Source organism: Panthera uncia, assembly GCF_023721935.1.
Source record: "Panthera uncia isolate 11264 chromosome B2 unlocalized genomic scaffold, Puncia_PCG_1.0 HiC_scaffold_24, whole genome shotgun sequence".
NCBI lineage: Eukaryota > Metazoa > Chordata > Mammalia > Carnivora > Felidae > Panthera > Panthera uncia.
In genome coordinates, this window is record NW_026057580.1 from 66,357,877 (window position 1) to 66,380,277 (window position 22,401).

Consider the following 22,401-nt stretch of genomic DNA (forward strand, 5'->3'; position numbering starts at 1 on the left):
TGACATTTAAGGCCATGATAATGAGTGAGATCATCAGAGAATAACATGGAAGGAGTATATAGATGGAGAAGAGAAAAATCTAAGCACTGAGCCTTGCAAAACTGCAATATGAAAAGTCTTGGAAAGATGAGGAGGAACCAGCAAGACAAACCAGGAAAGGGGCGCCTGGGTGGTTCAGTTGGTTAAGCAGCCAACTTCAACTCAGGTCACGATAATCTCATGGTCTGTGAGTTCAAGCCCTGCATCAGGCTCTGTGCTGATAGCTCAGAGCCTGGAGCCTGCTTCAGATTCTGTGTCTCCCTCTCTCTCTGCCCCTCCTCTGCTCATGTTCTCTTTCTCTCTGTCTCTCAAAAAATGAACATAAACGTTAAAAATTTTTTAATTTTTTAAATGTTTTACTTATTTTGAGAGAGAGAAAGAGAGAATGAGTGGGTGAGGGGCAGAGAGAGAGGGAGACACAGAATCTAAAGAAGCCTCCAGGCTCTGAGCTGTCAGCACAGAGCCCGACACGGGGTTTGAACTCACGAACCACGAGATGATGACTTGAGCTGAAGTCAGATGCTTAACCAGCTGAGCTACCCAGGCACCCCCCAAAAAATTAAAAAACAAACAAACAAACAAACAAACAGGAAAGACATCCAGTGGGGCGGAAAGACAATTGGGAGAGTATGGCCTTGTGGGAGCCAAATGTAAAAAGTGTTTCACAAAGGAGAGGGTGATCAGTCATGTCAAAAGCTCTGATCCGACAAGGAAGACTAGAAGTGGCCCTTAGATGTGCAACTTCTCAGCAAGAGAGGTGGTTGTACAGTGGGTGGGATGAGAACCTGATTAGAATTAGCTCAAGAAATAATGGGAGGAGAAGCACTGGGATCAGGAGGTAAAGTCAACTCTTTCAAGGAGGCCTGTCTGAAAGGGGAGCCGAAAATTAGCAGTAGCAAGAAAGAAAAGTCAGATCAAATGGTTCACATCCATTAGGATAGCTACTATCAAAAACAAATAAAAATAAAAGATGAAAAGTAGTGGCAAGGACGTGTAGAAATCAGAACACTTGGTGGTAATGTAAAATGGAGCAGTATAGTAGTTCCTCAAGAAATTTAAAATAGAATTACCCAGCAATTCAATTTCTGGGTCTATATCCAAAAGAATTGAAAGCCAGGAGGTATTTGATACTCATGCTCATAGCAGCGCTATTCACAACAGTCCACGAGGAAGCAACTATAAATGTCCATTGACAGATGAATGGGTAAACAACAGGTCGTACATCCACACAAGGGGATATTATTCAGCCTTGAAAGGGAAGAAAATTTTGGCACATGCTACAATATGCATGAGACTTGAGGAAATTTGCTAAGTGAAATAAGCCAGTCACAAAAGACAAATATTGCATGTTTCCACTTATATAAGATGCCTAGAATAGTCCAATGCATTGAAACAGAAAGTAGAATAGTGCTTTCGAGGGGCTGGAGGGAGGAGGGAATGGGGAGTTGTTGTTTAACAGGTACAGTGTTTTGGTTTTGCAAGGTGAAGTTCTGGAAATTGAATGCACAACAATGTGAATACACTGAACACTAGAACTGTACATTTAGAAATGGTTGTGATGAGGGGAGCCTGGGTGGCTCAGTCGGTTGAGTGTCCGACTTCGGCTCAGGTCATGATCTCACGATTCGTGGGTTTGAGCCCCACATCGGGCTCTGAGCTGTCAGAGTCTGGAGCCTGTTGGGGATTCTGTCTCCCCCCTCTTTCTGCCCCTCCCCCGCTGGCACTCTGTCTCTGTCTCTCTCTCTCTCTCTCAAAAATAAATAAACATTAAAAATTTTTAAAAAAGAAATGGTTATGAGGGTAAATTTTATGCTGTGTGTCTTTTACCACAATTAAAACGTTTTTAAAAATCTTTTAAGGTTTTTGGTATTTGAGATGGGAGAAACATGTATTAAGACTGATGGAAATAATCCAGTCGAGAGGGAAGAAAGGATGATACGAGGGCGTGCGTGCAGAGCTACTAGCTTCAGGACTCTGAGTAGGTGAGAGGGGATGAGATTTAGTGAATGGAGGCGGGTGCGTGGGAGGGGGATGGCAAGGCCTGAGAGAGAAACACGGACCTTTCATCTATTTTATTGCAAGGCAGAATATAACGGCCTCGATCTGGGGTGGGTGGATGTGGAGGTGGGAGCTTACAAAAGGTCTTTTCTGATGGCTACTAGTTTCTCAGTGAGGCTGGAAGCTTGAGTGTGAGGACAGAGGAGAGCGTGTTAATGAACTAGGAGGGTAGGAGAAGTGGGGGCACAGGGTGTGGCTGCTGAGCAACGTGGAAGGCACAGTGGGATGTGTGGACATGAATTTAAGTTCATTAAAATGAACTTAAAAGGAGACCAGTCAAAAGTGAGCACACTGGCTACACGGGGCTGTATGGGTGCAGCATCTGGGGCTCTTGCGAGAGACACTGTGTTCATCAGAAGCTACAATTAACAACAGAGACTTCACCTTATTCTGCATTTAGCATTTGAAAAATTAAAGGGCCCATCACATAGCAATAAACTGCTAAATACTATAAAAACAATCTGAAAGAAACCTTAGTGGTGGGAGGGAGCAGACCAGAAACCTGCTGTGACTGACTTCAGCATGGTTCCCTCACCTACTAAGTGGGACAGGGTTACAGTTACGCTGCCTGTTCTCCCAGATTATGCACGAAGTGTCCCTTTGACAGTCTTTCGAGGAATGATATACTGCCCTGCGTGCCTTGTGATGGAGAGGCTGGTGGTGGCAGTGCCCAAGGACTGTGGATAGCAGACTCTGGAAGGGCCTGGTTACATCCTCCTTTACAGGCTGAAAGCCCTCCAACCAACATACAGATGATGTTGGTGGGGAAAAGGCAAGATTTGGCAGGTTGTCGTTTTTTCGCCTGTGGTCTTTAAGTAAATCACACAAAGATCCTCATGATCCTTCCCTAGAAAGATGATGATAGTGTCGATGGTGACGATGGTGAGGACGGTGAGGACAGGGAGGACGGAGAGGATGGGGAGGATGGTGATGGTGGTGAAGAAAGTGATGGCAGCTAAGACTTGGGTTGCCAGACACTGTTTACTGTTCATGTAAGCACCATGACTTGCTGTGTTAATATTTATTACAAAAGGATCTGTTCATTGAACCCACCTCCAATGAAGTAATACAATTATAGCTGGTTGTTACCTCTGTCTGTCATTTCTGCCCAGATAAAGCAATTCAAGAAATTAGAAAAAGTCAGGTGGTTGCAGGGCCAACTTTCTGAATTCATCCAACATCTAAAACAACAGTGGGACTTTTGAATAAAGAAGAAAAACTCATGCAACTGTGGGTGGTAAACGACTTTTAAAAAATTCTTCTTGATAAAAGAATAAATCATCAGTAGGGATACCTTTGAGTTAGCATTCTGAAATTTCTATCTCATTGTCTAACATAAAGGGGGAAAAAAAACATTCCTAAATGGGAGTCACATATGATTTTAGAGGGCTCCTAAGATAGAAATGAGCTCAGTGACTAGGAATGTCCTTTGGTGTGATGTGGGGCCTATTCTGCCAGTGCCTCTCCCATGTGGAATGGGGAGCTACCTGTTGCCCAATGTATCCAAGCTTTCCTCTGGAAGGGAATTTGTCTTTGCCATTGCTAGTTGTTGCTGTTGTTGTTTTGTTGTGTTTTGCTATGTTTGGGGTTTTTTTTAATGTTTATTTATTTATTTAGAGACAGAGACAGTGAGAAAGCATGAGCAGGGGAGGGGCAGAGAGAGGGAGGGAGAGAATCCCAAAGAAGCTCTACACTGTCAGCGCAGAGCCCGACCTGGGGCTCAATCTCACCAACTGTGAGATCATCGCCTGAACTGAAATCAAGAGTCAGAGGCTTAACTGACTGAGCCACCCAGGCACCACTGCTGTGTTTTGTTTTTTAGGTGGACAAAACAAAACACCATGGTCCTATTTTGGTTTCTAATACCATTCTTCAATAAAAGGAACAAAGGCTCCTTGGAGAAATGGCTGATTCTAGGACAAGGGCAAGAAATACACAAGATGAGCCTGTGGCATCTTGTCCCAGAAAATAAAGTAACACACACACACACACACAAACACACAATGATGAGGGCAGGTCATAGGAACATGTGAGTCAATCAAAAGAGCTTGTAATGTCCAAATCTAGAACAATATGAGCAATAAATAAAGAATGGGTAATGGATTATAATTCAAAGTATACAGTAAATATCCATGACTCCATACTGACATAAATGAATAATTGACTAGAGAGACACATGGAGGAGACAAACCTCCTATGCATTAATATTCCAAACGGTTTGTGGAGTGTAACTTCTCACTCCTTAAGTGTGGGCTGCACATAGTGACTTCCTTCCAAAGAGGACAGTATGGAAATGAGGAAAAGTAATTTTACAGTGGAGAAACCTGTCAAACACCACCTCAGGCAGGTGATCAAGTCACCATCCACAGTGATAAGCCATGTTGATAGTATGCACCCTCCACATGGCACGATGGGAATAGCACCTTACCTCTGGAATCTTCTTCCCAGAGACCCATGACCCCAGTCTAATCATTAGGAAAACATCAGACAAACCCGTTACAGAACACTTTACAAAACACTTGACCAATACTCCTAAAAACTGCCAATGTCATCAAAAACAAGGAAAGTCTGAGAAACTTTTACAGCCCAGAGGAACCTAAGGAGACATGACAACAAGATGTTAATGTGACATCCTGGATAGGTCCTGGGACAGAAGAGAGGAAAACTAATGAATCTGAATAAAATATGGACCTTATTTAATAATGATGTATTATTATTGGTTTACTACTTGTGACAAGTGTATCACAGTAATATAAAATGTTAACAACAGAAGAAACTAGGTGTGGGGTACATGAGAATCTCTGTTTTATCATTGCAACTCTCCTGTAAATCTAAAGGTATTCCAAAAATATGGTTTATTTGTAAAGTATTAAAAGTAGGATCTGGCAGAATAAACTGGGTAAAATGGAGAGGAAGAAGGGAGGAGAAGCCTCTTTTCTTGGATGCATAAGACTGGAGGAAGATTAGGTGCCCAGGATGCTGTGCTCTGACATATTGGAGCTAATCCTTGACCTTCAAAGCCAACAACCCTGTACGGAGGCTGGCAAAGTTGGCACCTTTACCTGAAATTCAAAACCTCAATCAAACGGGTGTGGTGACTCCTCACCCAGGGCATGGTTTCCAGTGGCTGCCAGAGGGGCTGTGCTTTGCTGGGGTAGAGTATCGTGGTGGGTGAAGCAGAAGAGTAAGGAGTTGGCCCCTGCCAGCTGGCGATTCCACCAAAGAGGGCTGGGGAATATGGAATATGGGGGCAGCTCATCTTTCTTTTCCATTTACAGATCCAAAATAAGGGCCTGGAGAGCTTCTTGCTCCAGCTGTCTTTCAGGGAAGACCTTCTCTAAGACATTTACTAGAGAATCACTGGAAAGAGTTGGGGGAGGGGAGGGTTTGTTTGCAAACTGAGATGTGTGGCCAGGGGACGCTAACGGAGGAAGAGTCGTTTGATGTAAAAATTGCAGTATTTTTCTAGAACTATGCAAACGTGGCAGAAACAAAAGTACCAAATAAACAACGTTTCATAGATTGACAGCAAGAAGTTGGTAATCTGAGGACAGAGAGTGTGGTTAGGGGACTGCCTGCACATCAGCAGAGATGAACCAACAAAGCAAAATTTAAAAACAAGTTCAGGGTGGCCGTGGGCACCTACATTGGAATCTGTGCTCGAAGTCCAGCTCAGCCACACACCAACTCTGTCTTAAGTCTTGTCAGTTAGGATTTTGGAGCCTGTCCTTCCTCACTTGTGTGAGGATATCAATACCTCCTCACAGGGACGTGACAAGATTTAGACGTAAACATTTAGCATAGGGCTAATGCAAAGTAGAACTTCATAAAGGTTTGTTATTATCATTGCTGATGGTATGGAGAGAGGGCATGACAAGAAGGAGAGCGCCCACATTTCCTCACCCACAGAGTGGACACTGAGAACTGGCATGATTTCGGTCATCAACTACACATTGCTGATGCCCTGCAGGAGAACAGCCAGAGCACAGGGCTCAGAGTTAGGTCTGGGATTCGAATCTTGGGTCTGCCACCAGTTCACATGGGACTCTGAGCAACTCATTCAGTGCTTCCCGGCTTCATCTTCCAAAGCCATTAGATTGGGTCGATTGTTGGTTTCTAAGTTCTCTTCTAATCCATAATGCGTATATACCCTGCATTAGACTACTTCTGAAAACATCATAGAATTTGAGACAAAAACCAGTGTCAGTGCCATGTTTTGAATGTTGAATAGAAGAAATGTGGCATCCTAAATTTCTTTGTAATTCTATTTCTGAAAATATAGAAAACTGGGTTATTTGGAGCGCCTGGGTGGCTCAGTCGGATGGGCATCGGATGCTGGCTCGGATCATGATCTCACGGTTGGTGGGTTTGAGCCCCACGTCGGGCTCTGTGCTGACAGCTTGGAGCCTGGAGCCTGCTTCAGATTCTGTGTCTCCCCCTTTCTCTTCTCCTCCCCTGTTCGTACTCTCTCTCCCTCAAAAATAAACATTTAAAAAAGATGTTTAAAAAAAATAAAACTAGGTTATTTGGATCAACTGAAAACAACCACAAGTAATGGATAAAATATAAGGTTAATGAAAGTACAGAGGGGCTAATAATATATAAAGAATTATCAGGCCAATATATAAGTGAAATCTAGGCCTCAGGAATTGCTATGGAGCTCAGGGCTCACCCAAAGGGCTACAACCTCAGGATAAAGATGAGCCAGATGTAAATTTGCCCCACCTTACCCCCACCCCCACCTGACAATGAGGGGAGTGTGCAGAATCTCTGAAAAGATACTACCACAAGCCGAATAGTAATTCAATAGAAAACAGAGTGTTAACTTTCAATGAGTAGAAAAAAATTTAAATACCTAAAAAAAAATCCAAAAGAAGGCAGGAAAGATGAGTAAAAGGAGCACAGAATGAATGAGATAAATAGAACACACAAAATAAAATATACATTTAAACCCAAACTTATCAGTAATTTCTTTAAACATAAATGGACTAAATGCCTAGTTAAAAGGCAAAGATTATTATACTGGATGTTAGGGGTTGAAATGTGTCTCCCAAAATGATGTTGAAGCCCTAACTCCCAGGACCTGTGAATGTGACCTTATTTGGAAATGGGGTCTTTGCTGATGATCAGTTAAAATGAAGTCATTAAGGTAGGCCCTAATCCAATATGATTGTATCCTTATAAAAGGGGAAATTTGGACAGAAACAGTCAAGTACAGAGGGAAGACAATGTGAAGATGCAGGAAGAAGGCCTTCTATGAGCAAAGGTGTAGACTGGTCTTGGATTTCTACCCTCCAGAACTGTGAGACACTAAATTTCTATTGTTTAAGCCACACAGTTTGTTGTACTTTGTTACAGTGGCCCTAGGAAACCAATATACCATATTAAAAAAAAAAAAAATCATGTCCCCCCTCCCTTCCTTCCCCTCTACAGCCCTACTTGAGAATAACTTTGTTCATGTCCCTGCCGTAGCTTTTCTTGGGGGCACATTCCTCCTTTAGACTCACCCTCTTTCTCCACATAAAACTCCCCCAGGGTTCTGATGAGATGCTGTGGGAGTAGAGTTAGGGAAAACTCAATACCTCACTGTGCTTAACCTCAGACTTTAGTCTAAAAACTTGCTTGTTAGAAATGCAAATCAGTTCCAACAACAAGAAGGTTGTAGCCAATGACCTAATCCCATTCCTAGGAGTCAGCCTGTTTCTGGGTCTACCCATACATTCTTCTCCCTGCACTTGAAGGAGAGATTGAACACCTAAGGGATGGAGCGGCCAGTATCCCTTGGCCTGGAGGCCTGCTTTGGCAACATGCCCTTCAGTTAAATCTGAGATCCTAGCTAAGCTATCTTTGAGCTTCTCTAAGAAAATAAAAGTACCCCAATACAATAAACTGCCTACATCACAGTGAAGAAAGAAAGGGATGCTTGAAGGTGGGAGGGAAATGGGCTGGCTCTCTTGGGCCTTTCAGAAGTACAAACATGGTGGAGATAGGGTGAGGATGCTGGAGCTTTCTCCCACCATCTCTGTGCTGGGTTCAGATTCTTCTCTGGACCCAGGCAGCCACTGAAACTGGTGAAGAGCAGAGGTGAGAGGCCTGGGTGGCTGCTGCTTTGCCGAGGGCAGGGAAGAATGGCTTAATTTCCTCCCGACCGAGGGAAGCTGAGAGAGGAGATGATGAACCTGGTACTCCATGGGTACCAGGAGAGAGAAAAGCGAGAGGGAAAAGAAAATTTCCCTTTCTTTTTCAAAGAAAAGGGAAAACAAACAAACAAACACTTGATAAAGGGAAATTCAGAAGAATGCATCTATCTGTGAGAATTATTTAATGGGATGCTGTCTCTACGCCCTCTGACCCCAACAATCTTTGATAGAGACCACACATTTCAAGGAATGCTTGGTGTGGTTGGGTTTCTTACAGAAACTGGTGAGGAGGCCAAGTTCTCTGCATCAGCAGGAGTGGGGTCGGCCCTGCAGATGAGAGAGGAAACATAGCACGTCCAGTGACAGGCATCATGTGCATAGAGGAGCTCAGAGCAGTGGGAGGCTGGAGCCGGCTTGTACACAAAGGATGACTTATATTTTCAGGAATATTGAAAGTTGTTAAACACGGTGATTATTAAACATTAAAGTATATATGCTTCCAGAGAATTAATTTAAAATACATTCAAAACAAGGTAATAGATACTCAAAACTCATCACTGTCTAACTATTTTATTATCAATACCGACACCATGTCCTTAGATGTCATCTTGGCGCCTTGAACCTGGGCATGTTGGGAACATCTCCACCTTGGAAATTGGTGAATGCTATGGATTAGGGCTGACTTTACTACTTTGTTGACTTACAGACTTAAGAGAGTGATGGAGAAAACGGTAAAAACACAAACTAAACTTAAAAGTGTGCCTTCTCATGAAAAGATGTTCAACGTCGCTCCTTATCAGGGAAATACAAATCAAAACCACACTCAGATACCACCTCACGCCAGTCAGAGTGGCCAAAATGAAGAAATCAGGAGACTATAGATGCTGGAGAGGATGTGGAGAAACAGGAACCCTCTTGCACTGTTGGTGGGAATGCAAATTGGTGCAGCCACTCTGGAAAGCAGTGTGGAGGTTCCTCAGAAAATTAAAAATAGACCTACCCTATGACCCAGCAATAGCACTGCTAGGAATTTATCCAAGGGATACAGGAGTACTGATGCATAGGGGCACCTGTACCCCAATGTTTATAGCGGCACTCTCAACAATAGCCAAATTATGGAAAGAGCCTAAATGTCCATCAACTGATGAATGGATAAAGAAATTGTGGTTTATATACACAATGGAATACTACGTGGCAATGAGAAAAAATGAAATATGGCCTTTTGTAGCAACGTGGATGGAACTGGAGAGTGTGATGCTAAGTGAAATAAGCCATACAGAGAAAGACAGATACCATATGGTTTCACTCTTATGTGGATCCTGAGAAACTTAACAGAAACCCATGGGGGAGGGGAAGGAAAAAAAAAAAAAGAGGTTAGAGTGGGAGAGAGCCAAAGCATAAGAGACTCTTAAAAACTGAGAACAAACTGAGGGTTGATGGGGGGTGGGAGGGAGGGGAGGGTGGGTGATGGGTATTGAGGAGGGCACCTTTTGGGATGAGCACTGGGTGTTGTATGGAAACCAATTTGACAGTAAATTTCATATATTAAAAAATAAAAAAAAAATAAAAAAAATAAACACTCATTTATAAAACTAAAAAAAAAAAAAGTGTGCCTTCTTTGTAGCTGTGACACCGTGAATAGCACAAAAAACTGAACTATTTTTTTTGACAAACTATCATCCGTCCACGATAAATTCGTGAAGAAGTTTATCCCATTCTCAACAAAAGAGCAGAATTCCAATATACAACTTCACTGTTTACATTTCCCTTACTTCTTAACATAATTGGAAACATCGACTAGCATTCATGCCCGAGTTACACTCAGAACGCTGCGGGGAATCATAAACCAGCACACGAGGGCCTCACACCCACCATTGCACCTCACGCCCACCATTGCACCTCACGCCCACCATTGCACCTCAACCTTGGCCCTTGCTCCAGCCCTGGCGTTGGGGCTGGAGGGTAATAGAAAGCCACAGGAGAGATAGTCCCTACCCTAGGTGCTGTTTTTTGTGCTTGTGTAATCATTTTCCTCCATGGGGCACAGGTGGGGCACCAAGCCCACCATCAGCAAGGGGAGGCCTTGAAGACAGGGACAGGAAGGGTTATTTGGTATCTATTCTTCCCTTGCATACTACCATGCTACATTTGGTGTTCCAAAATATGACTCTAAGACAATATAAGATCTGGACAATCAAAGAATCATCAAAGCCATTTTGACAGTTTTTGTGAAAACACATTTTAGAAAGAGACTTTAAACAAGTGTTGAAACAAACAAAACGCTTTCTGCTTAAGTTTGAACATTTTCTTACTTGAGAGTTTTGTGAATTTGACTTCCTTGTTACACAATGCCAAGAACACATACTCTTTTGGGGGTTGGGAGGTGGGAAGAAAAGGATGACAATAAAAAAGAGGGAATAAAACATAATGTTGTGAGGAACGTGGGTGCCTCAGTCGATTAAGCGTCTGACTCTTGATTTCAGTTCAGGTCCTGATCCCAGGGTCTTGTGTTTGAGCCTCGTGTGCGGAGGCTGCCTGGGATTCTCTCTCTCTACCTCTATCTCTGCGCCTCCCCGACTCGTGCATGTGTGCTCTCTCTCTTTCTCTCAAAATAAAAAAAAAAAAACATAATGTTGCATTTCCTTATGTTTATTAGAAAATCACTCTCTTTATAGAGTAAATTTTCTAAGTAACAGAAGACTGTTCTGTAAGTACTTAGCAGAGGCTGCTGGTTATTCCCAAATATCCACGCTCCTTTCTTTCTTTATTAATGCAATCTTTGAATTTTAGCCAGCCACCTGATCACCCCATACTGCTTTGCCCCACCTCCCTTGGAGTTAAGTGAGGCCAAGTGACTAGGTTCTGGCCAGCAGCATGCAAGTGTAAGGCGTGTGTGCAGCCTTGAATGTTGAGTCCTTAAAGGGGAAAGACATGCCTCCACTAGCTCTGCCTCCATCTGGCTGGCTAGACTAGCAGGAAAGAGGGAACTGGAGGAGCCATTTTATAGCATGAGGTAGGGACTTTGTGTTAAGAGGAGCAGAGTGACAACAGAGCAGGAGCCTGGGTCCCCAACACCATGGAGGCATCATGTCACTTTCAGATGGGCTTCCCAGATTTTTAACATAAGAAAGAAGTTAGCTTCCTCTTCTTTAGGCCACTGTTGCTTCCCCTTTGTCACAGCAGCTGGATTTATATTCTCAATGATACAATTACCAACATTTCAGAACATGTTAACCATTTGTTTTTAATATTTTACAGAGTATCTTCTTTCTAAACATGTTACATGTTTCTAAGCTCATTAAACAGAGCAGACAGGACATAATTTGGAAAGAGTAAATGGGAAAGCATAATTACTATTCTGAACAATAATGCAAAGAGATTGCCAAGGTCTAGAGGACTTCTGGCCCAACAGTAAGCAGCCTCAGGCTGTGGGACTTGGTTCACTCATACCTAATTCCTGCAGTTTTTCTAGCTCCCTCACTATCAGGGTTCAAATAAGAAAATGTACACAAAGTGCTTTGGTCCAGAGCCTCAAACACAGAAGTGCTGAATAAATGTTATATACGACTATTCTTGCTATTAGTATTAATTATGATGATGGTGATGATGATGATGATGATGTGTAGGGGACAAACAGCTATTTTTAAAACCCAGCACTTTCTTCTTCCTGTTTAAATCATAATCCCAATCATAAAGACACAGAAGCTGGAAATCCCACTGTTAGGTGACATTACAATCAGCTGCCGGTACAGAATAGAAGCTAGGGCTCTTTCTTGATGCAGACTCTCTTTATCTCTTTAAAAAGACCTTAATAGTCTTTTTAGTCACGAAATATGAGGAAAATCTATCTGTTGACCTTGGGTTGTCTCTGAACTAAACCAATAGCAGATGCTTCAAACTGAGATGTAAATTCTGTTTGATAATGAAGAAGGCTGTTTTCATGGCAGTCGGCGTAGGGCCCTTCAGAGAAAATATGATGTTAAGAGGTTTTTGCTTTCTTCGACTGGGGTGAGAAGGAGGCAGTAAGGCCATAAAATGATGCTTTCCTGGCAGTGAGCATGCCCCAGAAATGTGGCTGCAGGCCTGGGCCAAGAGGCATGGGCAGATGGGCCCTGGGAGGAGGCATGACCTATGAACTCTGGAGCACTCACATCTGACTACCCGTTGAATTCTTCCTTTTCTGCCTGCAATTCACTCATATTATTCTCAAGACTCAGAGAAAGGGTTAAACATCACAGCCTGTGTCAGCTGTGCTTGGATCTTAAAGGGAGAGGCTTGTGCCCATTCTTGGACCAGACAGAGTTTCCACCTGTGCTGGGCACAGAGGTGATCGAGAGTGCAGTTTGGGAGAGCGCCAGGCAAGAGGTGACAAATGTCAACCAGCATAGATCTGTGATGCAGTCAGCACAACAGGCATCCTCAAGACTCAGGAACCTTCCAAAGGCTCAAACACGGATTACTTCGTTATGACAGTATTGTTAGGATGAATATGCCATAATGATGTTTTTATTGAAATGACAAAATTGTTCTTCACTACTTTATAATATTGATAATGTTATTGTATTTGTTATTGTTCTGTATTATTAATAAAACATCATTTAATTATAACAATAATCATTATTATACTTTCAGTACCCAGCTGTGTGGGCACTCTTCTTCCCCAAAATATCTTCTCCTTCAAATCTAAGACTATTAAATCACTATAATAGAGCTTGTAAGAAATGCATCTACAATAAAGGTAAATAGACTCTGAAGGAGGGCTTGGAAGCATTTTCTTAACAATTAAATACAGGATCTTTAAGGATACACCAAGTAATATCTTACTTCGCTTGCTCAGGGCTTCTTTTTTAACAACTTCTGGCTCCCCAACTGTGTCTCAGATAGTTAAAATTGCCAAATTAGTGGCCATTTGGTAAATGGAACAACACTGTACAGTTTCCTCGGTGGCTTCTCCACAATTAAAACCTTTTCATTAACGGTAAAAGGGGGCTTCTGGGTCTAAGAAATTGTCAAAAAAAAAAAAAACTGGAGAGACTTAATTGGTTGCCAAATTTATTTTGCGAAGTAAGGACATTTTTTAAATTACCAAATCCTGACAACATACAACAATTAAATAAAAGAAAACAAACTCTAACGCCAAAAGAGTAAGAAGCAGATATTTCAGAATAAAGGATGATCCTTTGGGTGGAATCATTTTAGCTCTACGAAGATTTGCACACGGTTCTTATTTTTCTCATGTCACCACGAGGGAGTCAGCACTCCGGCAGACTAGCACCTGGTTTGGAGGTGTTCTTGAACACTTGGGGAGCTGTCTGGGAGCTGCTGGCCTGAAATAATTCCCACACAGTTCCCCAAATACATGGAAGATGGACTCAAGGAAGAGCTGTGGCCCGTTGCCCCTAGCCAAGTAGCCCTGTGAGGCATGGACATGAGATCTGCCTGCCATGTGCAGGGCCTACATTGTCAGCTAACCATTCCAAAAGCTTTCTTCCTGCCTTGATGTGTCTCTGAGTGTTAGGAGCCCTGAAAACTGCCCCTTTTAGGAGACAGGAAAATTGCCAAGTCGGGCTCATTCCATGGACTGAATTCCCATTTTTCCTGGCCCTAGAAATGCTGTGTCTGTTGGTAATTTTCATTCTTGGGTCACAGCTCCCAGGGGAGTAGGAGAAAGGCCAAATAGGAGAGAGAAGTTTTCAGTGTGTTTCTTCAGATCCTGGACTTGCTCTCTGGCTCTATTCACAGAAGGGCTGCCCTGCTCCGTCCTTCCAGATTCAATACCCAGACCTCAGCAATGGCGCAGGTAGCTGAGCTGGGAGGGCCTGCCCTGTGCAGGCTTCAGAGAAATAATGCTGAAGCTGAAGTGCCCATGAGAAAGAGGAGGCTCTCTTTGTTAGAAAAGTAACCAGTGACAGAAGAGTTTACTTCATGAGGTGGCTGAGTAAAAGCTTCTTTTACTAAAACCCATGACCCCCAAACAACTTTGAGTCACCTTCCCCCTACCTCCTGTTTTTATTTTCCAGCAGTTGGAAGAACTGCGGAGAACCAAAGGGTAAAGGTTGAATTCATCACCGATTCTTCCGGAAGCTTTGTCTTTCTGCTGACCTGAAATGATTTCCATACATTTTCCTAAATATATGGGAGTTAATTGCCAATTTGCATTTTGGTTTGAGTATTCAGATCTCAAGATAGAAACATAAGCTCTTTATTTCAAGAAAAAATAAAGGAAGGAAAACTTCTGAAGCTCATTTTCTAATGCCCAAAAGTCTTGTGGAGAATGAACTCAATAGTCTTTCTTCTCTAGTAGCCTCTTCAAAAACATCTTGGAGGAGAAGCTCTCCCTCCTCTGGTTCAGATTGCTTTATGTGATTGCAATTACATCAGAGAATTTCTTTTCCACCCCCTGCCACTCTGAATTGTTAATTCTTCCAAGGGTCACGGGATTTTAATTCTGCCTGATAGCCTCCTTGAAGCCAAACTTGACGTCAGCACTTTTTATAAGCAGGAAACTATGAATTAACACCCTGAATTTTCATGATGAGTCCCCCTTGTTTAGGCTCTGTTTGGGAAAATTCTTCTATGTCCTCTGACACTAGGCTGCACGCATTATTAATTTAAGTGTTTCAGGAACATCATCTGCTTTTACTAAAATAAATGACGAATGAGTTCTGGAAAGTGGCTTTGAGCGCCGCCCTAGTAGGCACAGTGAGGGGAAAATTCAGTGTCTGAAACACTAATTTAAATGCAAGTCTTAAAATGTGTGTTTAGCTATGACCCTAAAATCTGCTCGCCTTACAACTTTCCCCATCTGGTGCAATTTGCTTTCTCCACTTGTACAAATGCACACGACGGGGACAGCATGCAATGTGGGCCCCGCTGTAACAATGAGGCCTTGTCTGTCACAGACTTCATTGAGAGAAACTTACTTCTCATCTTGTCGTTACCCAGCTCCCAGCCTTTCCTCACATTCTGCGGTGGGGCTCTGCCCAAGCACCCATGCCCCAGCCCAATGTCACCGTGGAGAAAGGAGATGATGGAGCCGTACCTTGTACCCAGGCTTCCGCCCTCTTTTCTTTGGGATCTTCGCTGCTGGCAAAGAACCAGCTGAAGCAGAATAAAGGTTATGCACTGCCATCTTCATAGGTGTTGAGTGCAGTGGGGGTCGGCCTCGCTTTCTCCCCGGGATCCTCTGAGACTGCATGTCTGCTGGTGCCAGTCTTACAGAAGGAAGTGACAAATCGCTCACAGGCAGAAGAGGTGCTAAGAATTAGTCCAGACACAAAGCAAAACAAAAACAGAAGGGTTTGTTTGGTTTGCAAGGCAAACATGTATCCCATTTGGTGTTTTTGGCCATGCCTATCCTTTATTGGAGGGGAAGACCAAATACAAAACAGCCAGGCACCACTAGGAGTTTTTACAGTGCTGTTGGAGTTCTGGGATCATTTCAAGGAGAGCAAATTTCCACAGGGCTATAACAAAGCAGGGAAGATGCTGTCTAGGTGGAGAGGACAATAGATTCCCAGCTCCAAATGCAACCAATAGTGCTGCCAGCAACGAGACGACTTTATCAATGTGTGTCTCAGTTTCCCCACTTCGTTCAACCTTGAAGTGATTCGACAATAGTATTAGATAAATACAACTATTCCCTCACATTCGCTCCTGCCCCTTTGGTTGGGTTATAAATTGTTATGACCTTTATTTTTCCCATGGAAGGGATGTAACGGTACAAATCAATTGTATTAAAGTTATGTCCCTCGGTCAAAATGCGGATAGGGATTTACCTACAGAGATGTTCATTTTAGCCTGTTTTAGAATTGCAAAAATAGAATGGATGGAGCCCAAATAACAAGCAATAGGGGAATAGTTAACATTATCTACAGAACAAAACAATCACCTGGTTAAAAGTCTTTAACCATATTATTTCAACAACATGAGATTGAATGAAAAAGCGTCTCATAAATTGTGCTTAAAAATGATCTCCACTATGCAAAAATGTATGTGGTAAAAAAGTGAAAGGAAATGACGTAAGTGGCAGAGACTATAGAACTGTTGGTAATTGTTCGCTATGGACACATCCTTTCCCCCAAACAGATACCCCACATGCTATAATATTCATAGCATTAAAAATACTGATGACACGGGTCCCTGGGTGGCTTAGTCAGTCAAGCGTCTGACTTCAGCTCAGGTTATGACCTCACAGTTCATGAATTCGAGCCCCACATCAGGCTGACAACTCGGAGCCTGCTTCGGATTCTCTCTCTCCTTCTCTCTGTCCCTCTTCTACCTCTCAAAATAAATAAAACTTAAAAAAAATATACTAATGATAAGCTCTCTCAGGTAGAGTTGACTAAATCTTGCAGCAAGAGGTAGTTGATCAACTCCAACCCAGGGAGCTCAGCAGTATCATGAGCTCAAGGGTCAGATTTCCTTGAATGTTAAGAAATGTAACAAGTCGGACAGAAAGAACTCTACACTCTAACTCAGGGATGATGTTAGGTGACAAAACTCATTTCTGAGGCTTAATGGTAGCCAACAGTTGGAAATGAGAAGCTTTTGCTCAAGAGGCCACAGGAAAAATTCGGAAAGATGATGGAAGTGGTCCCTACCCCCCAGGTCTGGGCAGCCACTGTAGGAACCAGATTGCTTTGCTCCGGAAGGAAAATATCAAATAGTGGATATTTGATATCCTAAAACATGACGGGAAATTTGGGGCATCTTTTACAAATGTCAGTTCAGTTTGTTAATTCTCTGAATATTAATGGTATCCACTCAATAATATTGATTGCTCTTGGAAATATCATACCTAGCACATAGAATTTTAAAGCATAAATTTGTTTATTGTTAGGTATTTCAGGTAGATAGACAAGCTGTTGAGGATGTCGATTTTTCTTGTTTTTGTGTAAGAAAAACACCATGTCTCATTGATTCTAAAATGCACACTTTTTTACAAAATAACATCTCTGAAATCACAATGCACCCTAAAGCATTGCAAGCACATCAAATTCTGTATGGAGCAATTTTTCTTTCTTGGTACATGAAATAATGAGGTGTGATATTATCAAGGGCATCTTACAGTCAATGAATCATAATCAATGAAGATAAACCCATCAATATGTGAACAAAGGGAATCATTCCATTTCTAGACTTACTGTCAACATCCCCCAGTGCCAACAAATACCCCAAACACTCGTTTTCAAAAAAGCGGCTTCCCAAAACATTGAAAACCCACCAAAATTTATTCAGTAAGATCTTTGCTGTGTGGAACTTGATCTGAGTCCCATTTTGAGCTATCATGATCAAGTGTCTGCTTCTCCATTTTTAGTTTACAGATTTTGGAAATGGGATTTCTTTTTCTAGTCTAGGACAGGTTTTTCTACCTTTCTACTTTGCCTCTAGGGACAAGGTCAGTGATGTATCTAACATTAAGATCAAAAGTCAATAAGAGAAAACCCAGGTCCAGAGAAGGCATTGAATCTCTTTCCTCCTGTTTTTGAAGGCTCAGTTGGCTGCGTTACTTCCCTGGTGAATTGTGATCCTCTGCTAACTTAGATACTCCCTCACAAAAGTCTTCTTGTTGAATAGGTTTTGAAGAGTGAAGGACCAGTGACTAATTAGCATATTATCCTAAAAATTTGTATCCCTCAAAATTATGCTGAACTATCCCCAAATTTCTCACTATGTTAGAAAAAAATAGAAAAAAAATTTAGAAAATTTTAGAAAAAAATTTCCTACAAAAAAAGTCATCTTTTTAAACAAATTTTTTGATGTTTATTTAGTTTTGAGAGAGAGAGAGAGAGAGAGAGAGAGAGACAGAGTGTGAGTGGGGGAGGGGCAGAGAGAGAGGGAGACACAGAATGCAAAGCAGGCTCCAGGTTCTGAGCTGTCAGCACAGAGCCCAATGTGGGGCTTGAACTCATGGACTGTGAGATCATGACCTGAGCCAAAGTCAGACACTTAACCGACTGAGCCACCCAGGCACCTCAAAAAAAGCCATCTTTTAAACTGAGCTTTTCTGTTGTTCTAATTCTCTTCCTCTACTGTGAGGAAAAAAACAGGACTTGTGCGACTTTCCACTTCCTTACTGGAAGTGCATCTATCTTAGGGTATGAAGGAGCTTTCCTGAAAACTAAATCTGATTAATGAATTTCATGCTAGCGGAGCAACAATGAACTATTATTTTTTTGTTTTTTTAATGTTTTTATTTTATTTTATTTTTTCAAGAGAAAGACAGAGCGTGAATGGGGCAGGGGCAGAGAGAGAGGGAGACACCGAATCCGAAGCAGGCTCCAGGCTCTGAGCTTTCGGCACAGAGCCAGACATTGGGCTCGAACTCACGAGCGGCAAGATCACAACCTGAGCCTGAGCTGAAGTCAGACATTTAACCGGCTGAGCCACTCAAGTGCCCCAACAGTGAACTATTATTGGTGGCACACGAGGCACTACAGTAATTGGGGAAATACTTGGAGATGGTTCATCCACTGATCAAGAAGATACTATTTTTCAATTCCTTCTCACAAATCAATATTTTAATATGCGAGTAAATGCAATTTTAAGTAACAAGATTTTTAAAAACTGAAGAGGTTATTTTAATTATGTGGGGTTCTCTGAAAGTCTCCTTGGAATAATTATAAAGAGTTAGGGGAAAACACAAAGTGGTATTTTAATAACAGACTCAGACACTTTGGAAATGATGGTGACAATAGTTCAGGGTCTCCAAAAATGTCCTTTTCCAAAACTAAGACATGAACCAAAAAAAAAAAAAAAAAGGAAAAATAACAAATACTGAATACTTAATACTGAAAACAAGGAAGGGTCCCAATCTTGGAATGCAGGGGAAACAAGGAAGATGGGATTTTTTTTTTTTTAGGGAGAACATAACTATGGAAGATAGGCAATGACCATTTATCAGATGTTTAATGAAAAGATCGAAACTAATAGAAAAGGGGGTGCCTGGGTACCTCAGTTGGTTGAACCTCCAACTCCTGATTTCAGCTCAGATCATGATCTCACAGCTGGTGAGATTGAGCCCCACAATGGGCTCTGCCCTGATAGCACAGAGCCTGCTTGGGATTCTCTCTCTCTTTCTCTGCACCTCCACTGCTCACATTCTCTGCCTCTTTCCAAATAAATACATAAGCATTAGCAAAAAACTAACAGAAAAGGAAAATACTCAAACATATATTAAGAGGCTGTCTTCCATAATGAGGAGGCTCTCTGTGTCTGAAGAAAAGTTCTTTAAGAATAAAGAACAGCAACAAATCCTAATGAAAATAATACACTCTTAGCTTTCTATGGCACCCTGAGCCAGAAAAACAATGGAATTACCATAGTGACTTTTTTTTCCCCGGGTGTTTATAGTTGCTAAAATTCTTCCCACCACAGGGCCTTTGCATATGTAGTTCCCTTTGCCTGGAATTCTCTTTCTTCTTCTTCAGTTTACTCCTCCCATTTTTATCAGTTAGGTCACAGAAGGTTATTCTGACCTCTCATTTGATTTCCTGAGCTTAGAGTTTCTCAGCTGTGACACAAACCCACAGCATGTACATCATCACCATGGAACTTGGACAAGGGAAACAGGTGGGAACATGAAGACAAACCACCTGCTGTGCCTCTGGACTGGGAGCCATTTTTCTTCTACCATATCCATGACATTGTGGTAGGCTGACCTGTTTGCTTGCAGAGGATAAAAATCTCGGACCCTTCATAGTACTTCATGAAATTCAATAAGTAGGACTTACATGAAGAAAGTAATATTTTTAAAAAAAAAAATCCTACTTATGCCTTAAAATAAGATTTAAAAATGATTATTCTGTTATTGGACAGATGGGTATTTCTGAACTATAATTTTCACCTAAATCATCCTATAAGTGCAATCACATTAAAAATCCAAACAGACTTTAAGAAAAGAAGGACAAAACAAAGGCCACTGGAGACTTGCCCTCCTGGTTTCTAAAGTATATTATAAAACTATAATAATGGCAGCAGTAAGGTACAGGGCTAAGCAATCAGATTGATGGAAAAGCTAGGCCAGAAATTAAACATACGTTAAGTTTCCATTTGTTTGAAACTTAAGATCATTTATCATATCAGTGCAGGAAATCTCAACAAATGAGCTATGGAAAACAGACACTTAGAAATAAAGAAAATTTGGGGCACCTGAGTGGCTCAGTCGGTTAAGCGTCCGACTTTGGCTCAGGTCATGATCTCACGGTTCATGAGTTCGGGTCCCATGTCAGGCTTTGTGCTGACAGCTCGGAACCTGGAGCCTGCTTCGAATTCTGTCTCTCTCTCTCTCTCTCTGCCCCTCCCCTGCTCATGCTCTGTCTGTCTCTCTCTCTCTCTCTCTCTCTCTCAAAAATAAATGAACATTTAAAAAAATTTAAAGAAATAAAGAAAAATTTAACTATTATTTGAGCGAAATTAATTCTAGAGATAACTAAAACTAAAATAGACCTCAAAAAAAGAAACAAGAAGTACTGAAGACAATGAAGGTCAACATTTTAATACTCTTGGAATGGAGGCAGACTTTCTAACTATGTGAAAAATTCAGGAAGCAGTTTGGAAATGTAAAGACTAATAGACATGACTACATAAAACTCAAATGCTTTATACAGCAAAAGCAAATTATGCAGAAGGAAAAATGAAAATCTGAAAAAACTGTTTGCTACATATGGGACCAACAAAAGCTTAATACAAAAAACTTCAAATTATAAAAATAAAAATAAATACTGCGATAGAAAAATGGGCAAAGGACTCAGATGATTCAGAGAGAAGAAGGAAGGAAGGAGGAAATGAAGAAAAGAAATGGTCAATTATCAAAAGAAAGGCTTCTAAACTTTACTGGCAACCTCCCCCAAAAGTACAATGAGATATCACATATTGCTGATCAGATTGATAAATATGAATAAATCAATCAATAGTTCATGCTGGTGAGGAGTAGAGGAACGAGGATTCCCATTTACTGTTGGTAGGGGTGGAAATTGGCTAACCTTTCTGTAGGACAATTTGAAAATCTCTTAACTTTCAGATGCACGCTTCCTAATCCAGCCATATTACTCCTAAGGATTTGTCCTAAGAAGAGCATCTGAGAAGAACACAAAGATATATGGCCAAGGGTATTCTTTGCACATTGTTTATAATAGTGAAAAACTGAAAGCAATCAAAATGTCTCTCAAAACCAGTTAAGTAAATTATTTCCCATTTATAAAGTGGATATTTTGTGAATATAATATTTCACATTCATAAATTATAAATGTAAATGTGTGTATACATATAAAATTGCATTGAAGACTACAAAATAGCATATGTGCTATGATTCTATTCATATCTTTGTATATATATAATAGAGATAAGTCTGCATGTGTTAAGCATGAAAAGAGGTCTTGGAAAGATTTTCATCAAAAGACTGGTAGTTGTCTCTGGGCAGACAGATATTGAAAGATATTTTTGCAGTCTTTGTACCATTCTGCATTGTTGGAATATTTTAAACCCTAGGCAGAAAAACACCATAAATAGAAAAATAAACAATGAGTGAATAATTCCCTTGTCTGGAAAGTTGGGTTTTTTGTTATTGTTGTTTTGGGGTTTTTTTTTTTTTTTTTGGAAATTTGTGCATCTTCAAATGGCCTTTTGTTTTCTTGTTTTCTAATGGTTTTGGCACTTGAGCTATAGAACTTCACTGACCACTGCTCTAACATCCTAAACAAACTGTGACAAAATTAAAAAAAAAAAAAAAAAGGACCTCATCACCAAAAATAATGGAGAAGGTTATTTCGGAGCTAATAAGAGTGTCTAAACAGACAGCAGACAGGAAGAGAGAACCAGCTCTCAAGAGCAGCAGTGCACTCCCTGGTCCCTCCTTGATACCCTGCAAGCCCTGCCACTGAGGCCCCAGGTGGCAGTTGGGTCACTGCCCTCCCCCAACAACTTCCCTCATCTCCAAAGACCTTAAAAGACCTCAAATGCTGCCGAAGACAACCTCTCCACCAACACATAGTCTGATACAACCAAATATGTACATCACTTGAGAACTCTCAAAATCTTGCAGGTGTTATATGGTATCTCTGAATTTCTCTGCTTTCAATCGCAGACTTCAGCAAATACAGGCTGCCTTGGTTCAGGTCGGATTTGGGAGCCATCTTGGAGCAAAGAGTTTTAATAAACATAA

At 41.4% G+C, this 22,401-nt stretch overlaps 1 protein-coding gene across 4 annotated transcripts in view; it reads right to left on the reverse strand.

The window, feature by feature from the left end:
• The window catches only part of SCML4 (Scm polycomb group protein like 4), a 120,696-nt gene that overhangs the window by 47,512 nt on the left and 50,783 nt on the right, over nucleotides 1–22,401 (reverse strand). For 3 of the 4 annotated variants that reach the window (XM_049654094.1, XM_049654095.1, XM_049654093.1), the window contains one exon: nucleotides 15,280–15,494. The exons of the other annotated variant lie outside the window; for it this stretch is intronic. In XM_049654094.1, the coding sequence (XP_049510051.1) occupies nucleotides 15,280–15,435 (156 nt within the window). In that variant the 5' untranslated portion in view covers nucleotides 15,436–15,494. The remainder of the gene's footprint in view (nucleotides 1–15,279; nucleotides 15,495–22,401) is intronic. 4 annotated transcript variants of the gene reach the window in all.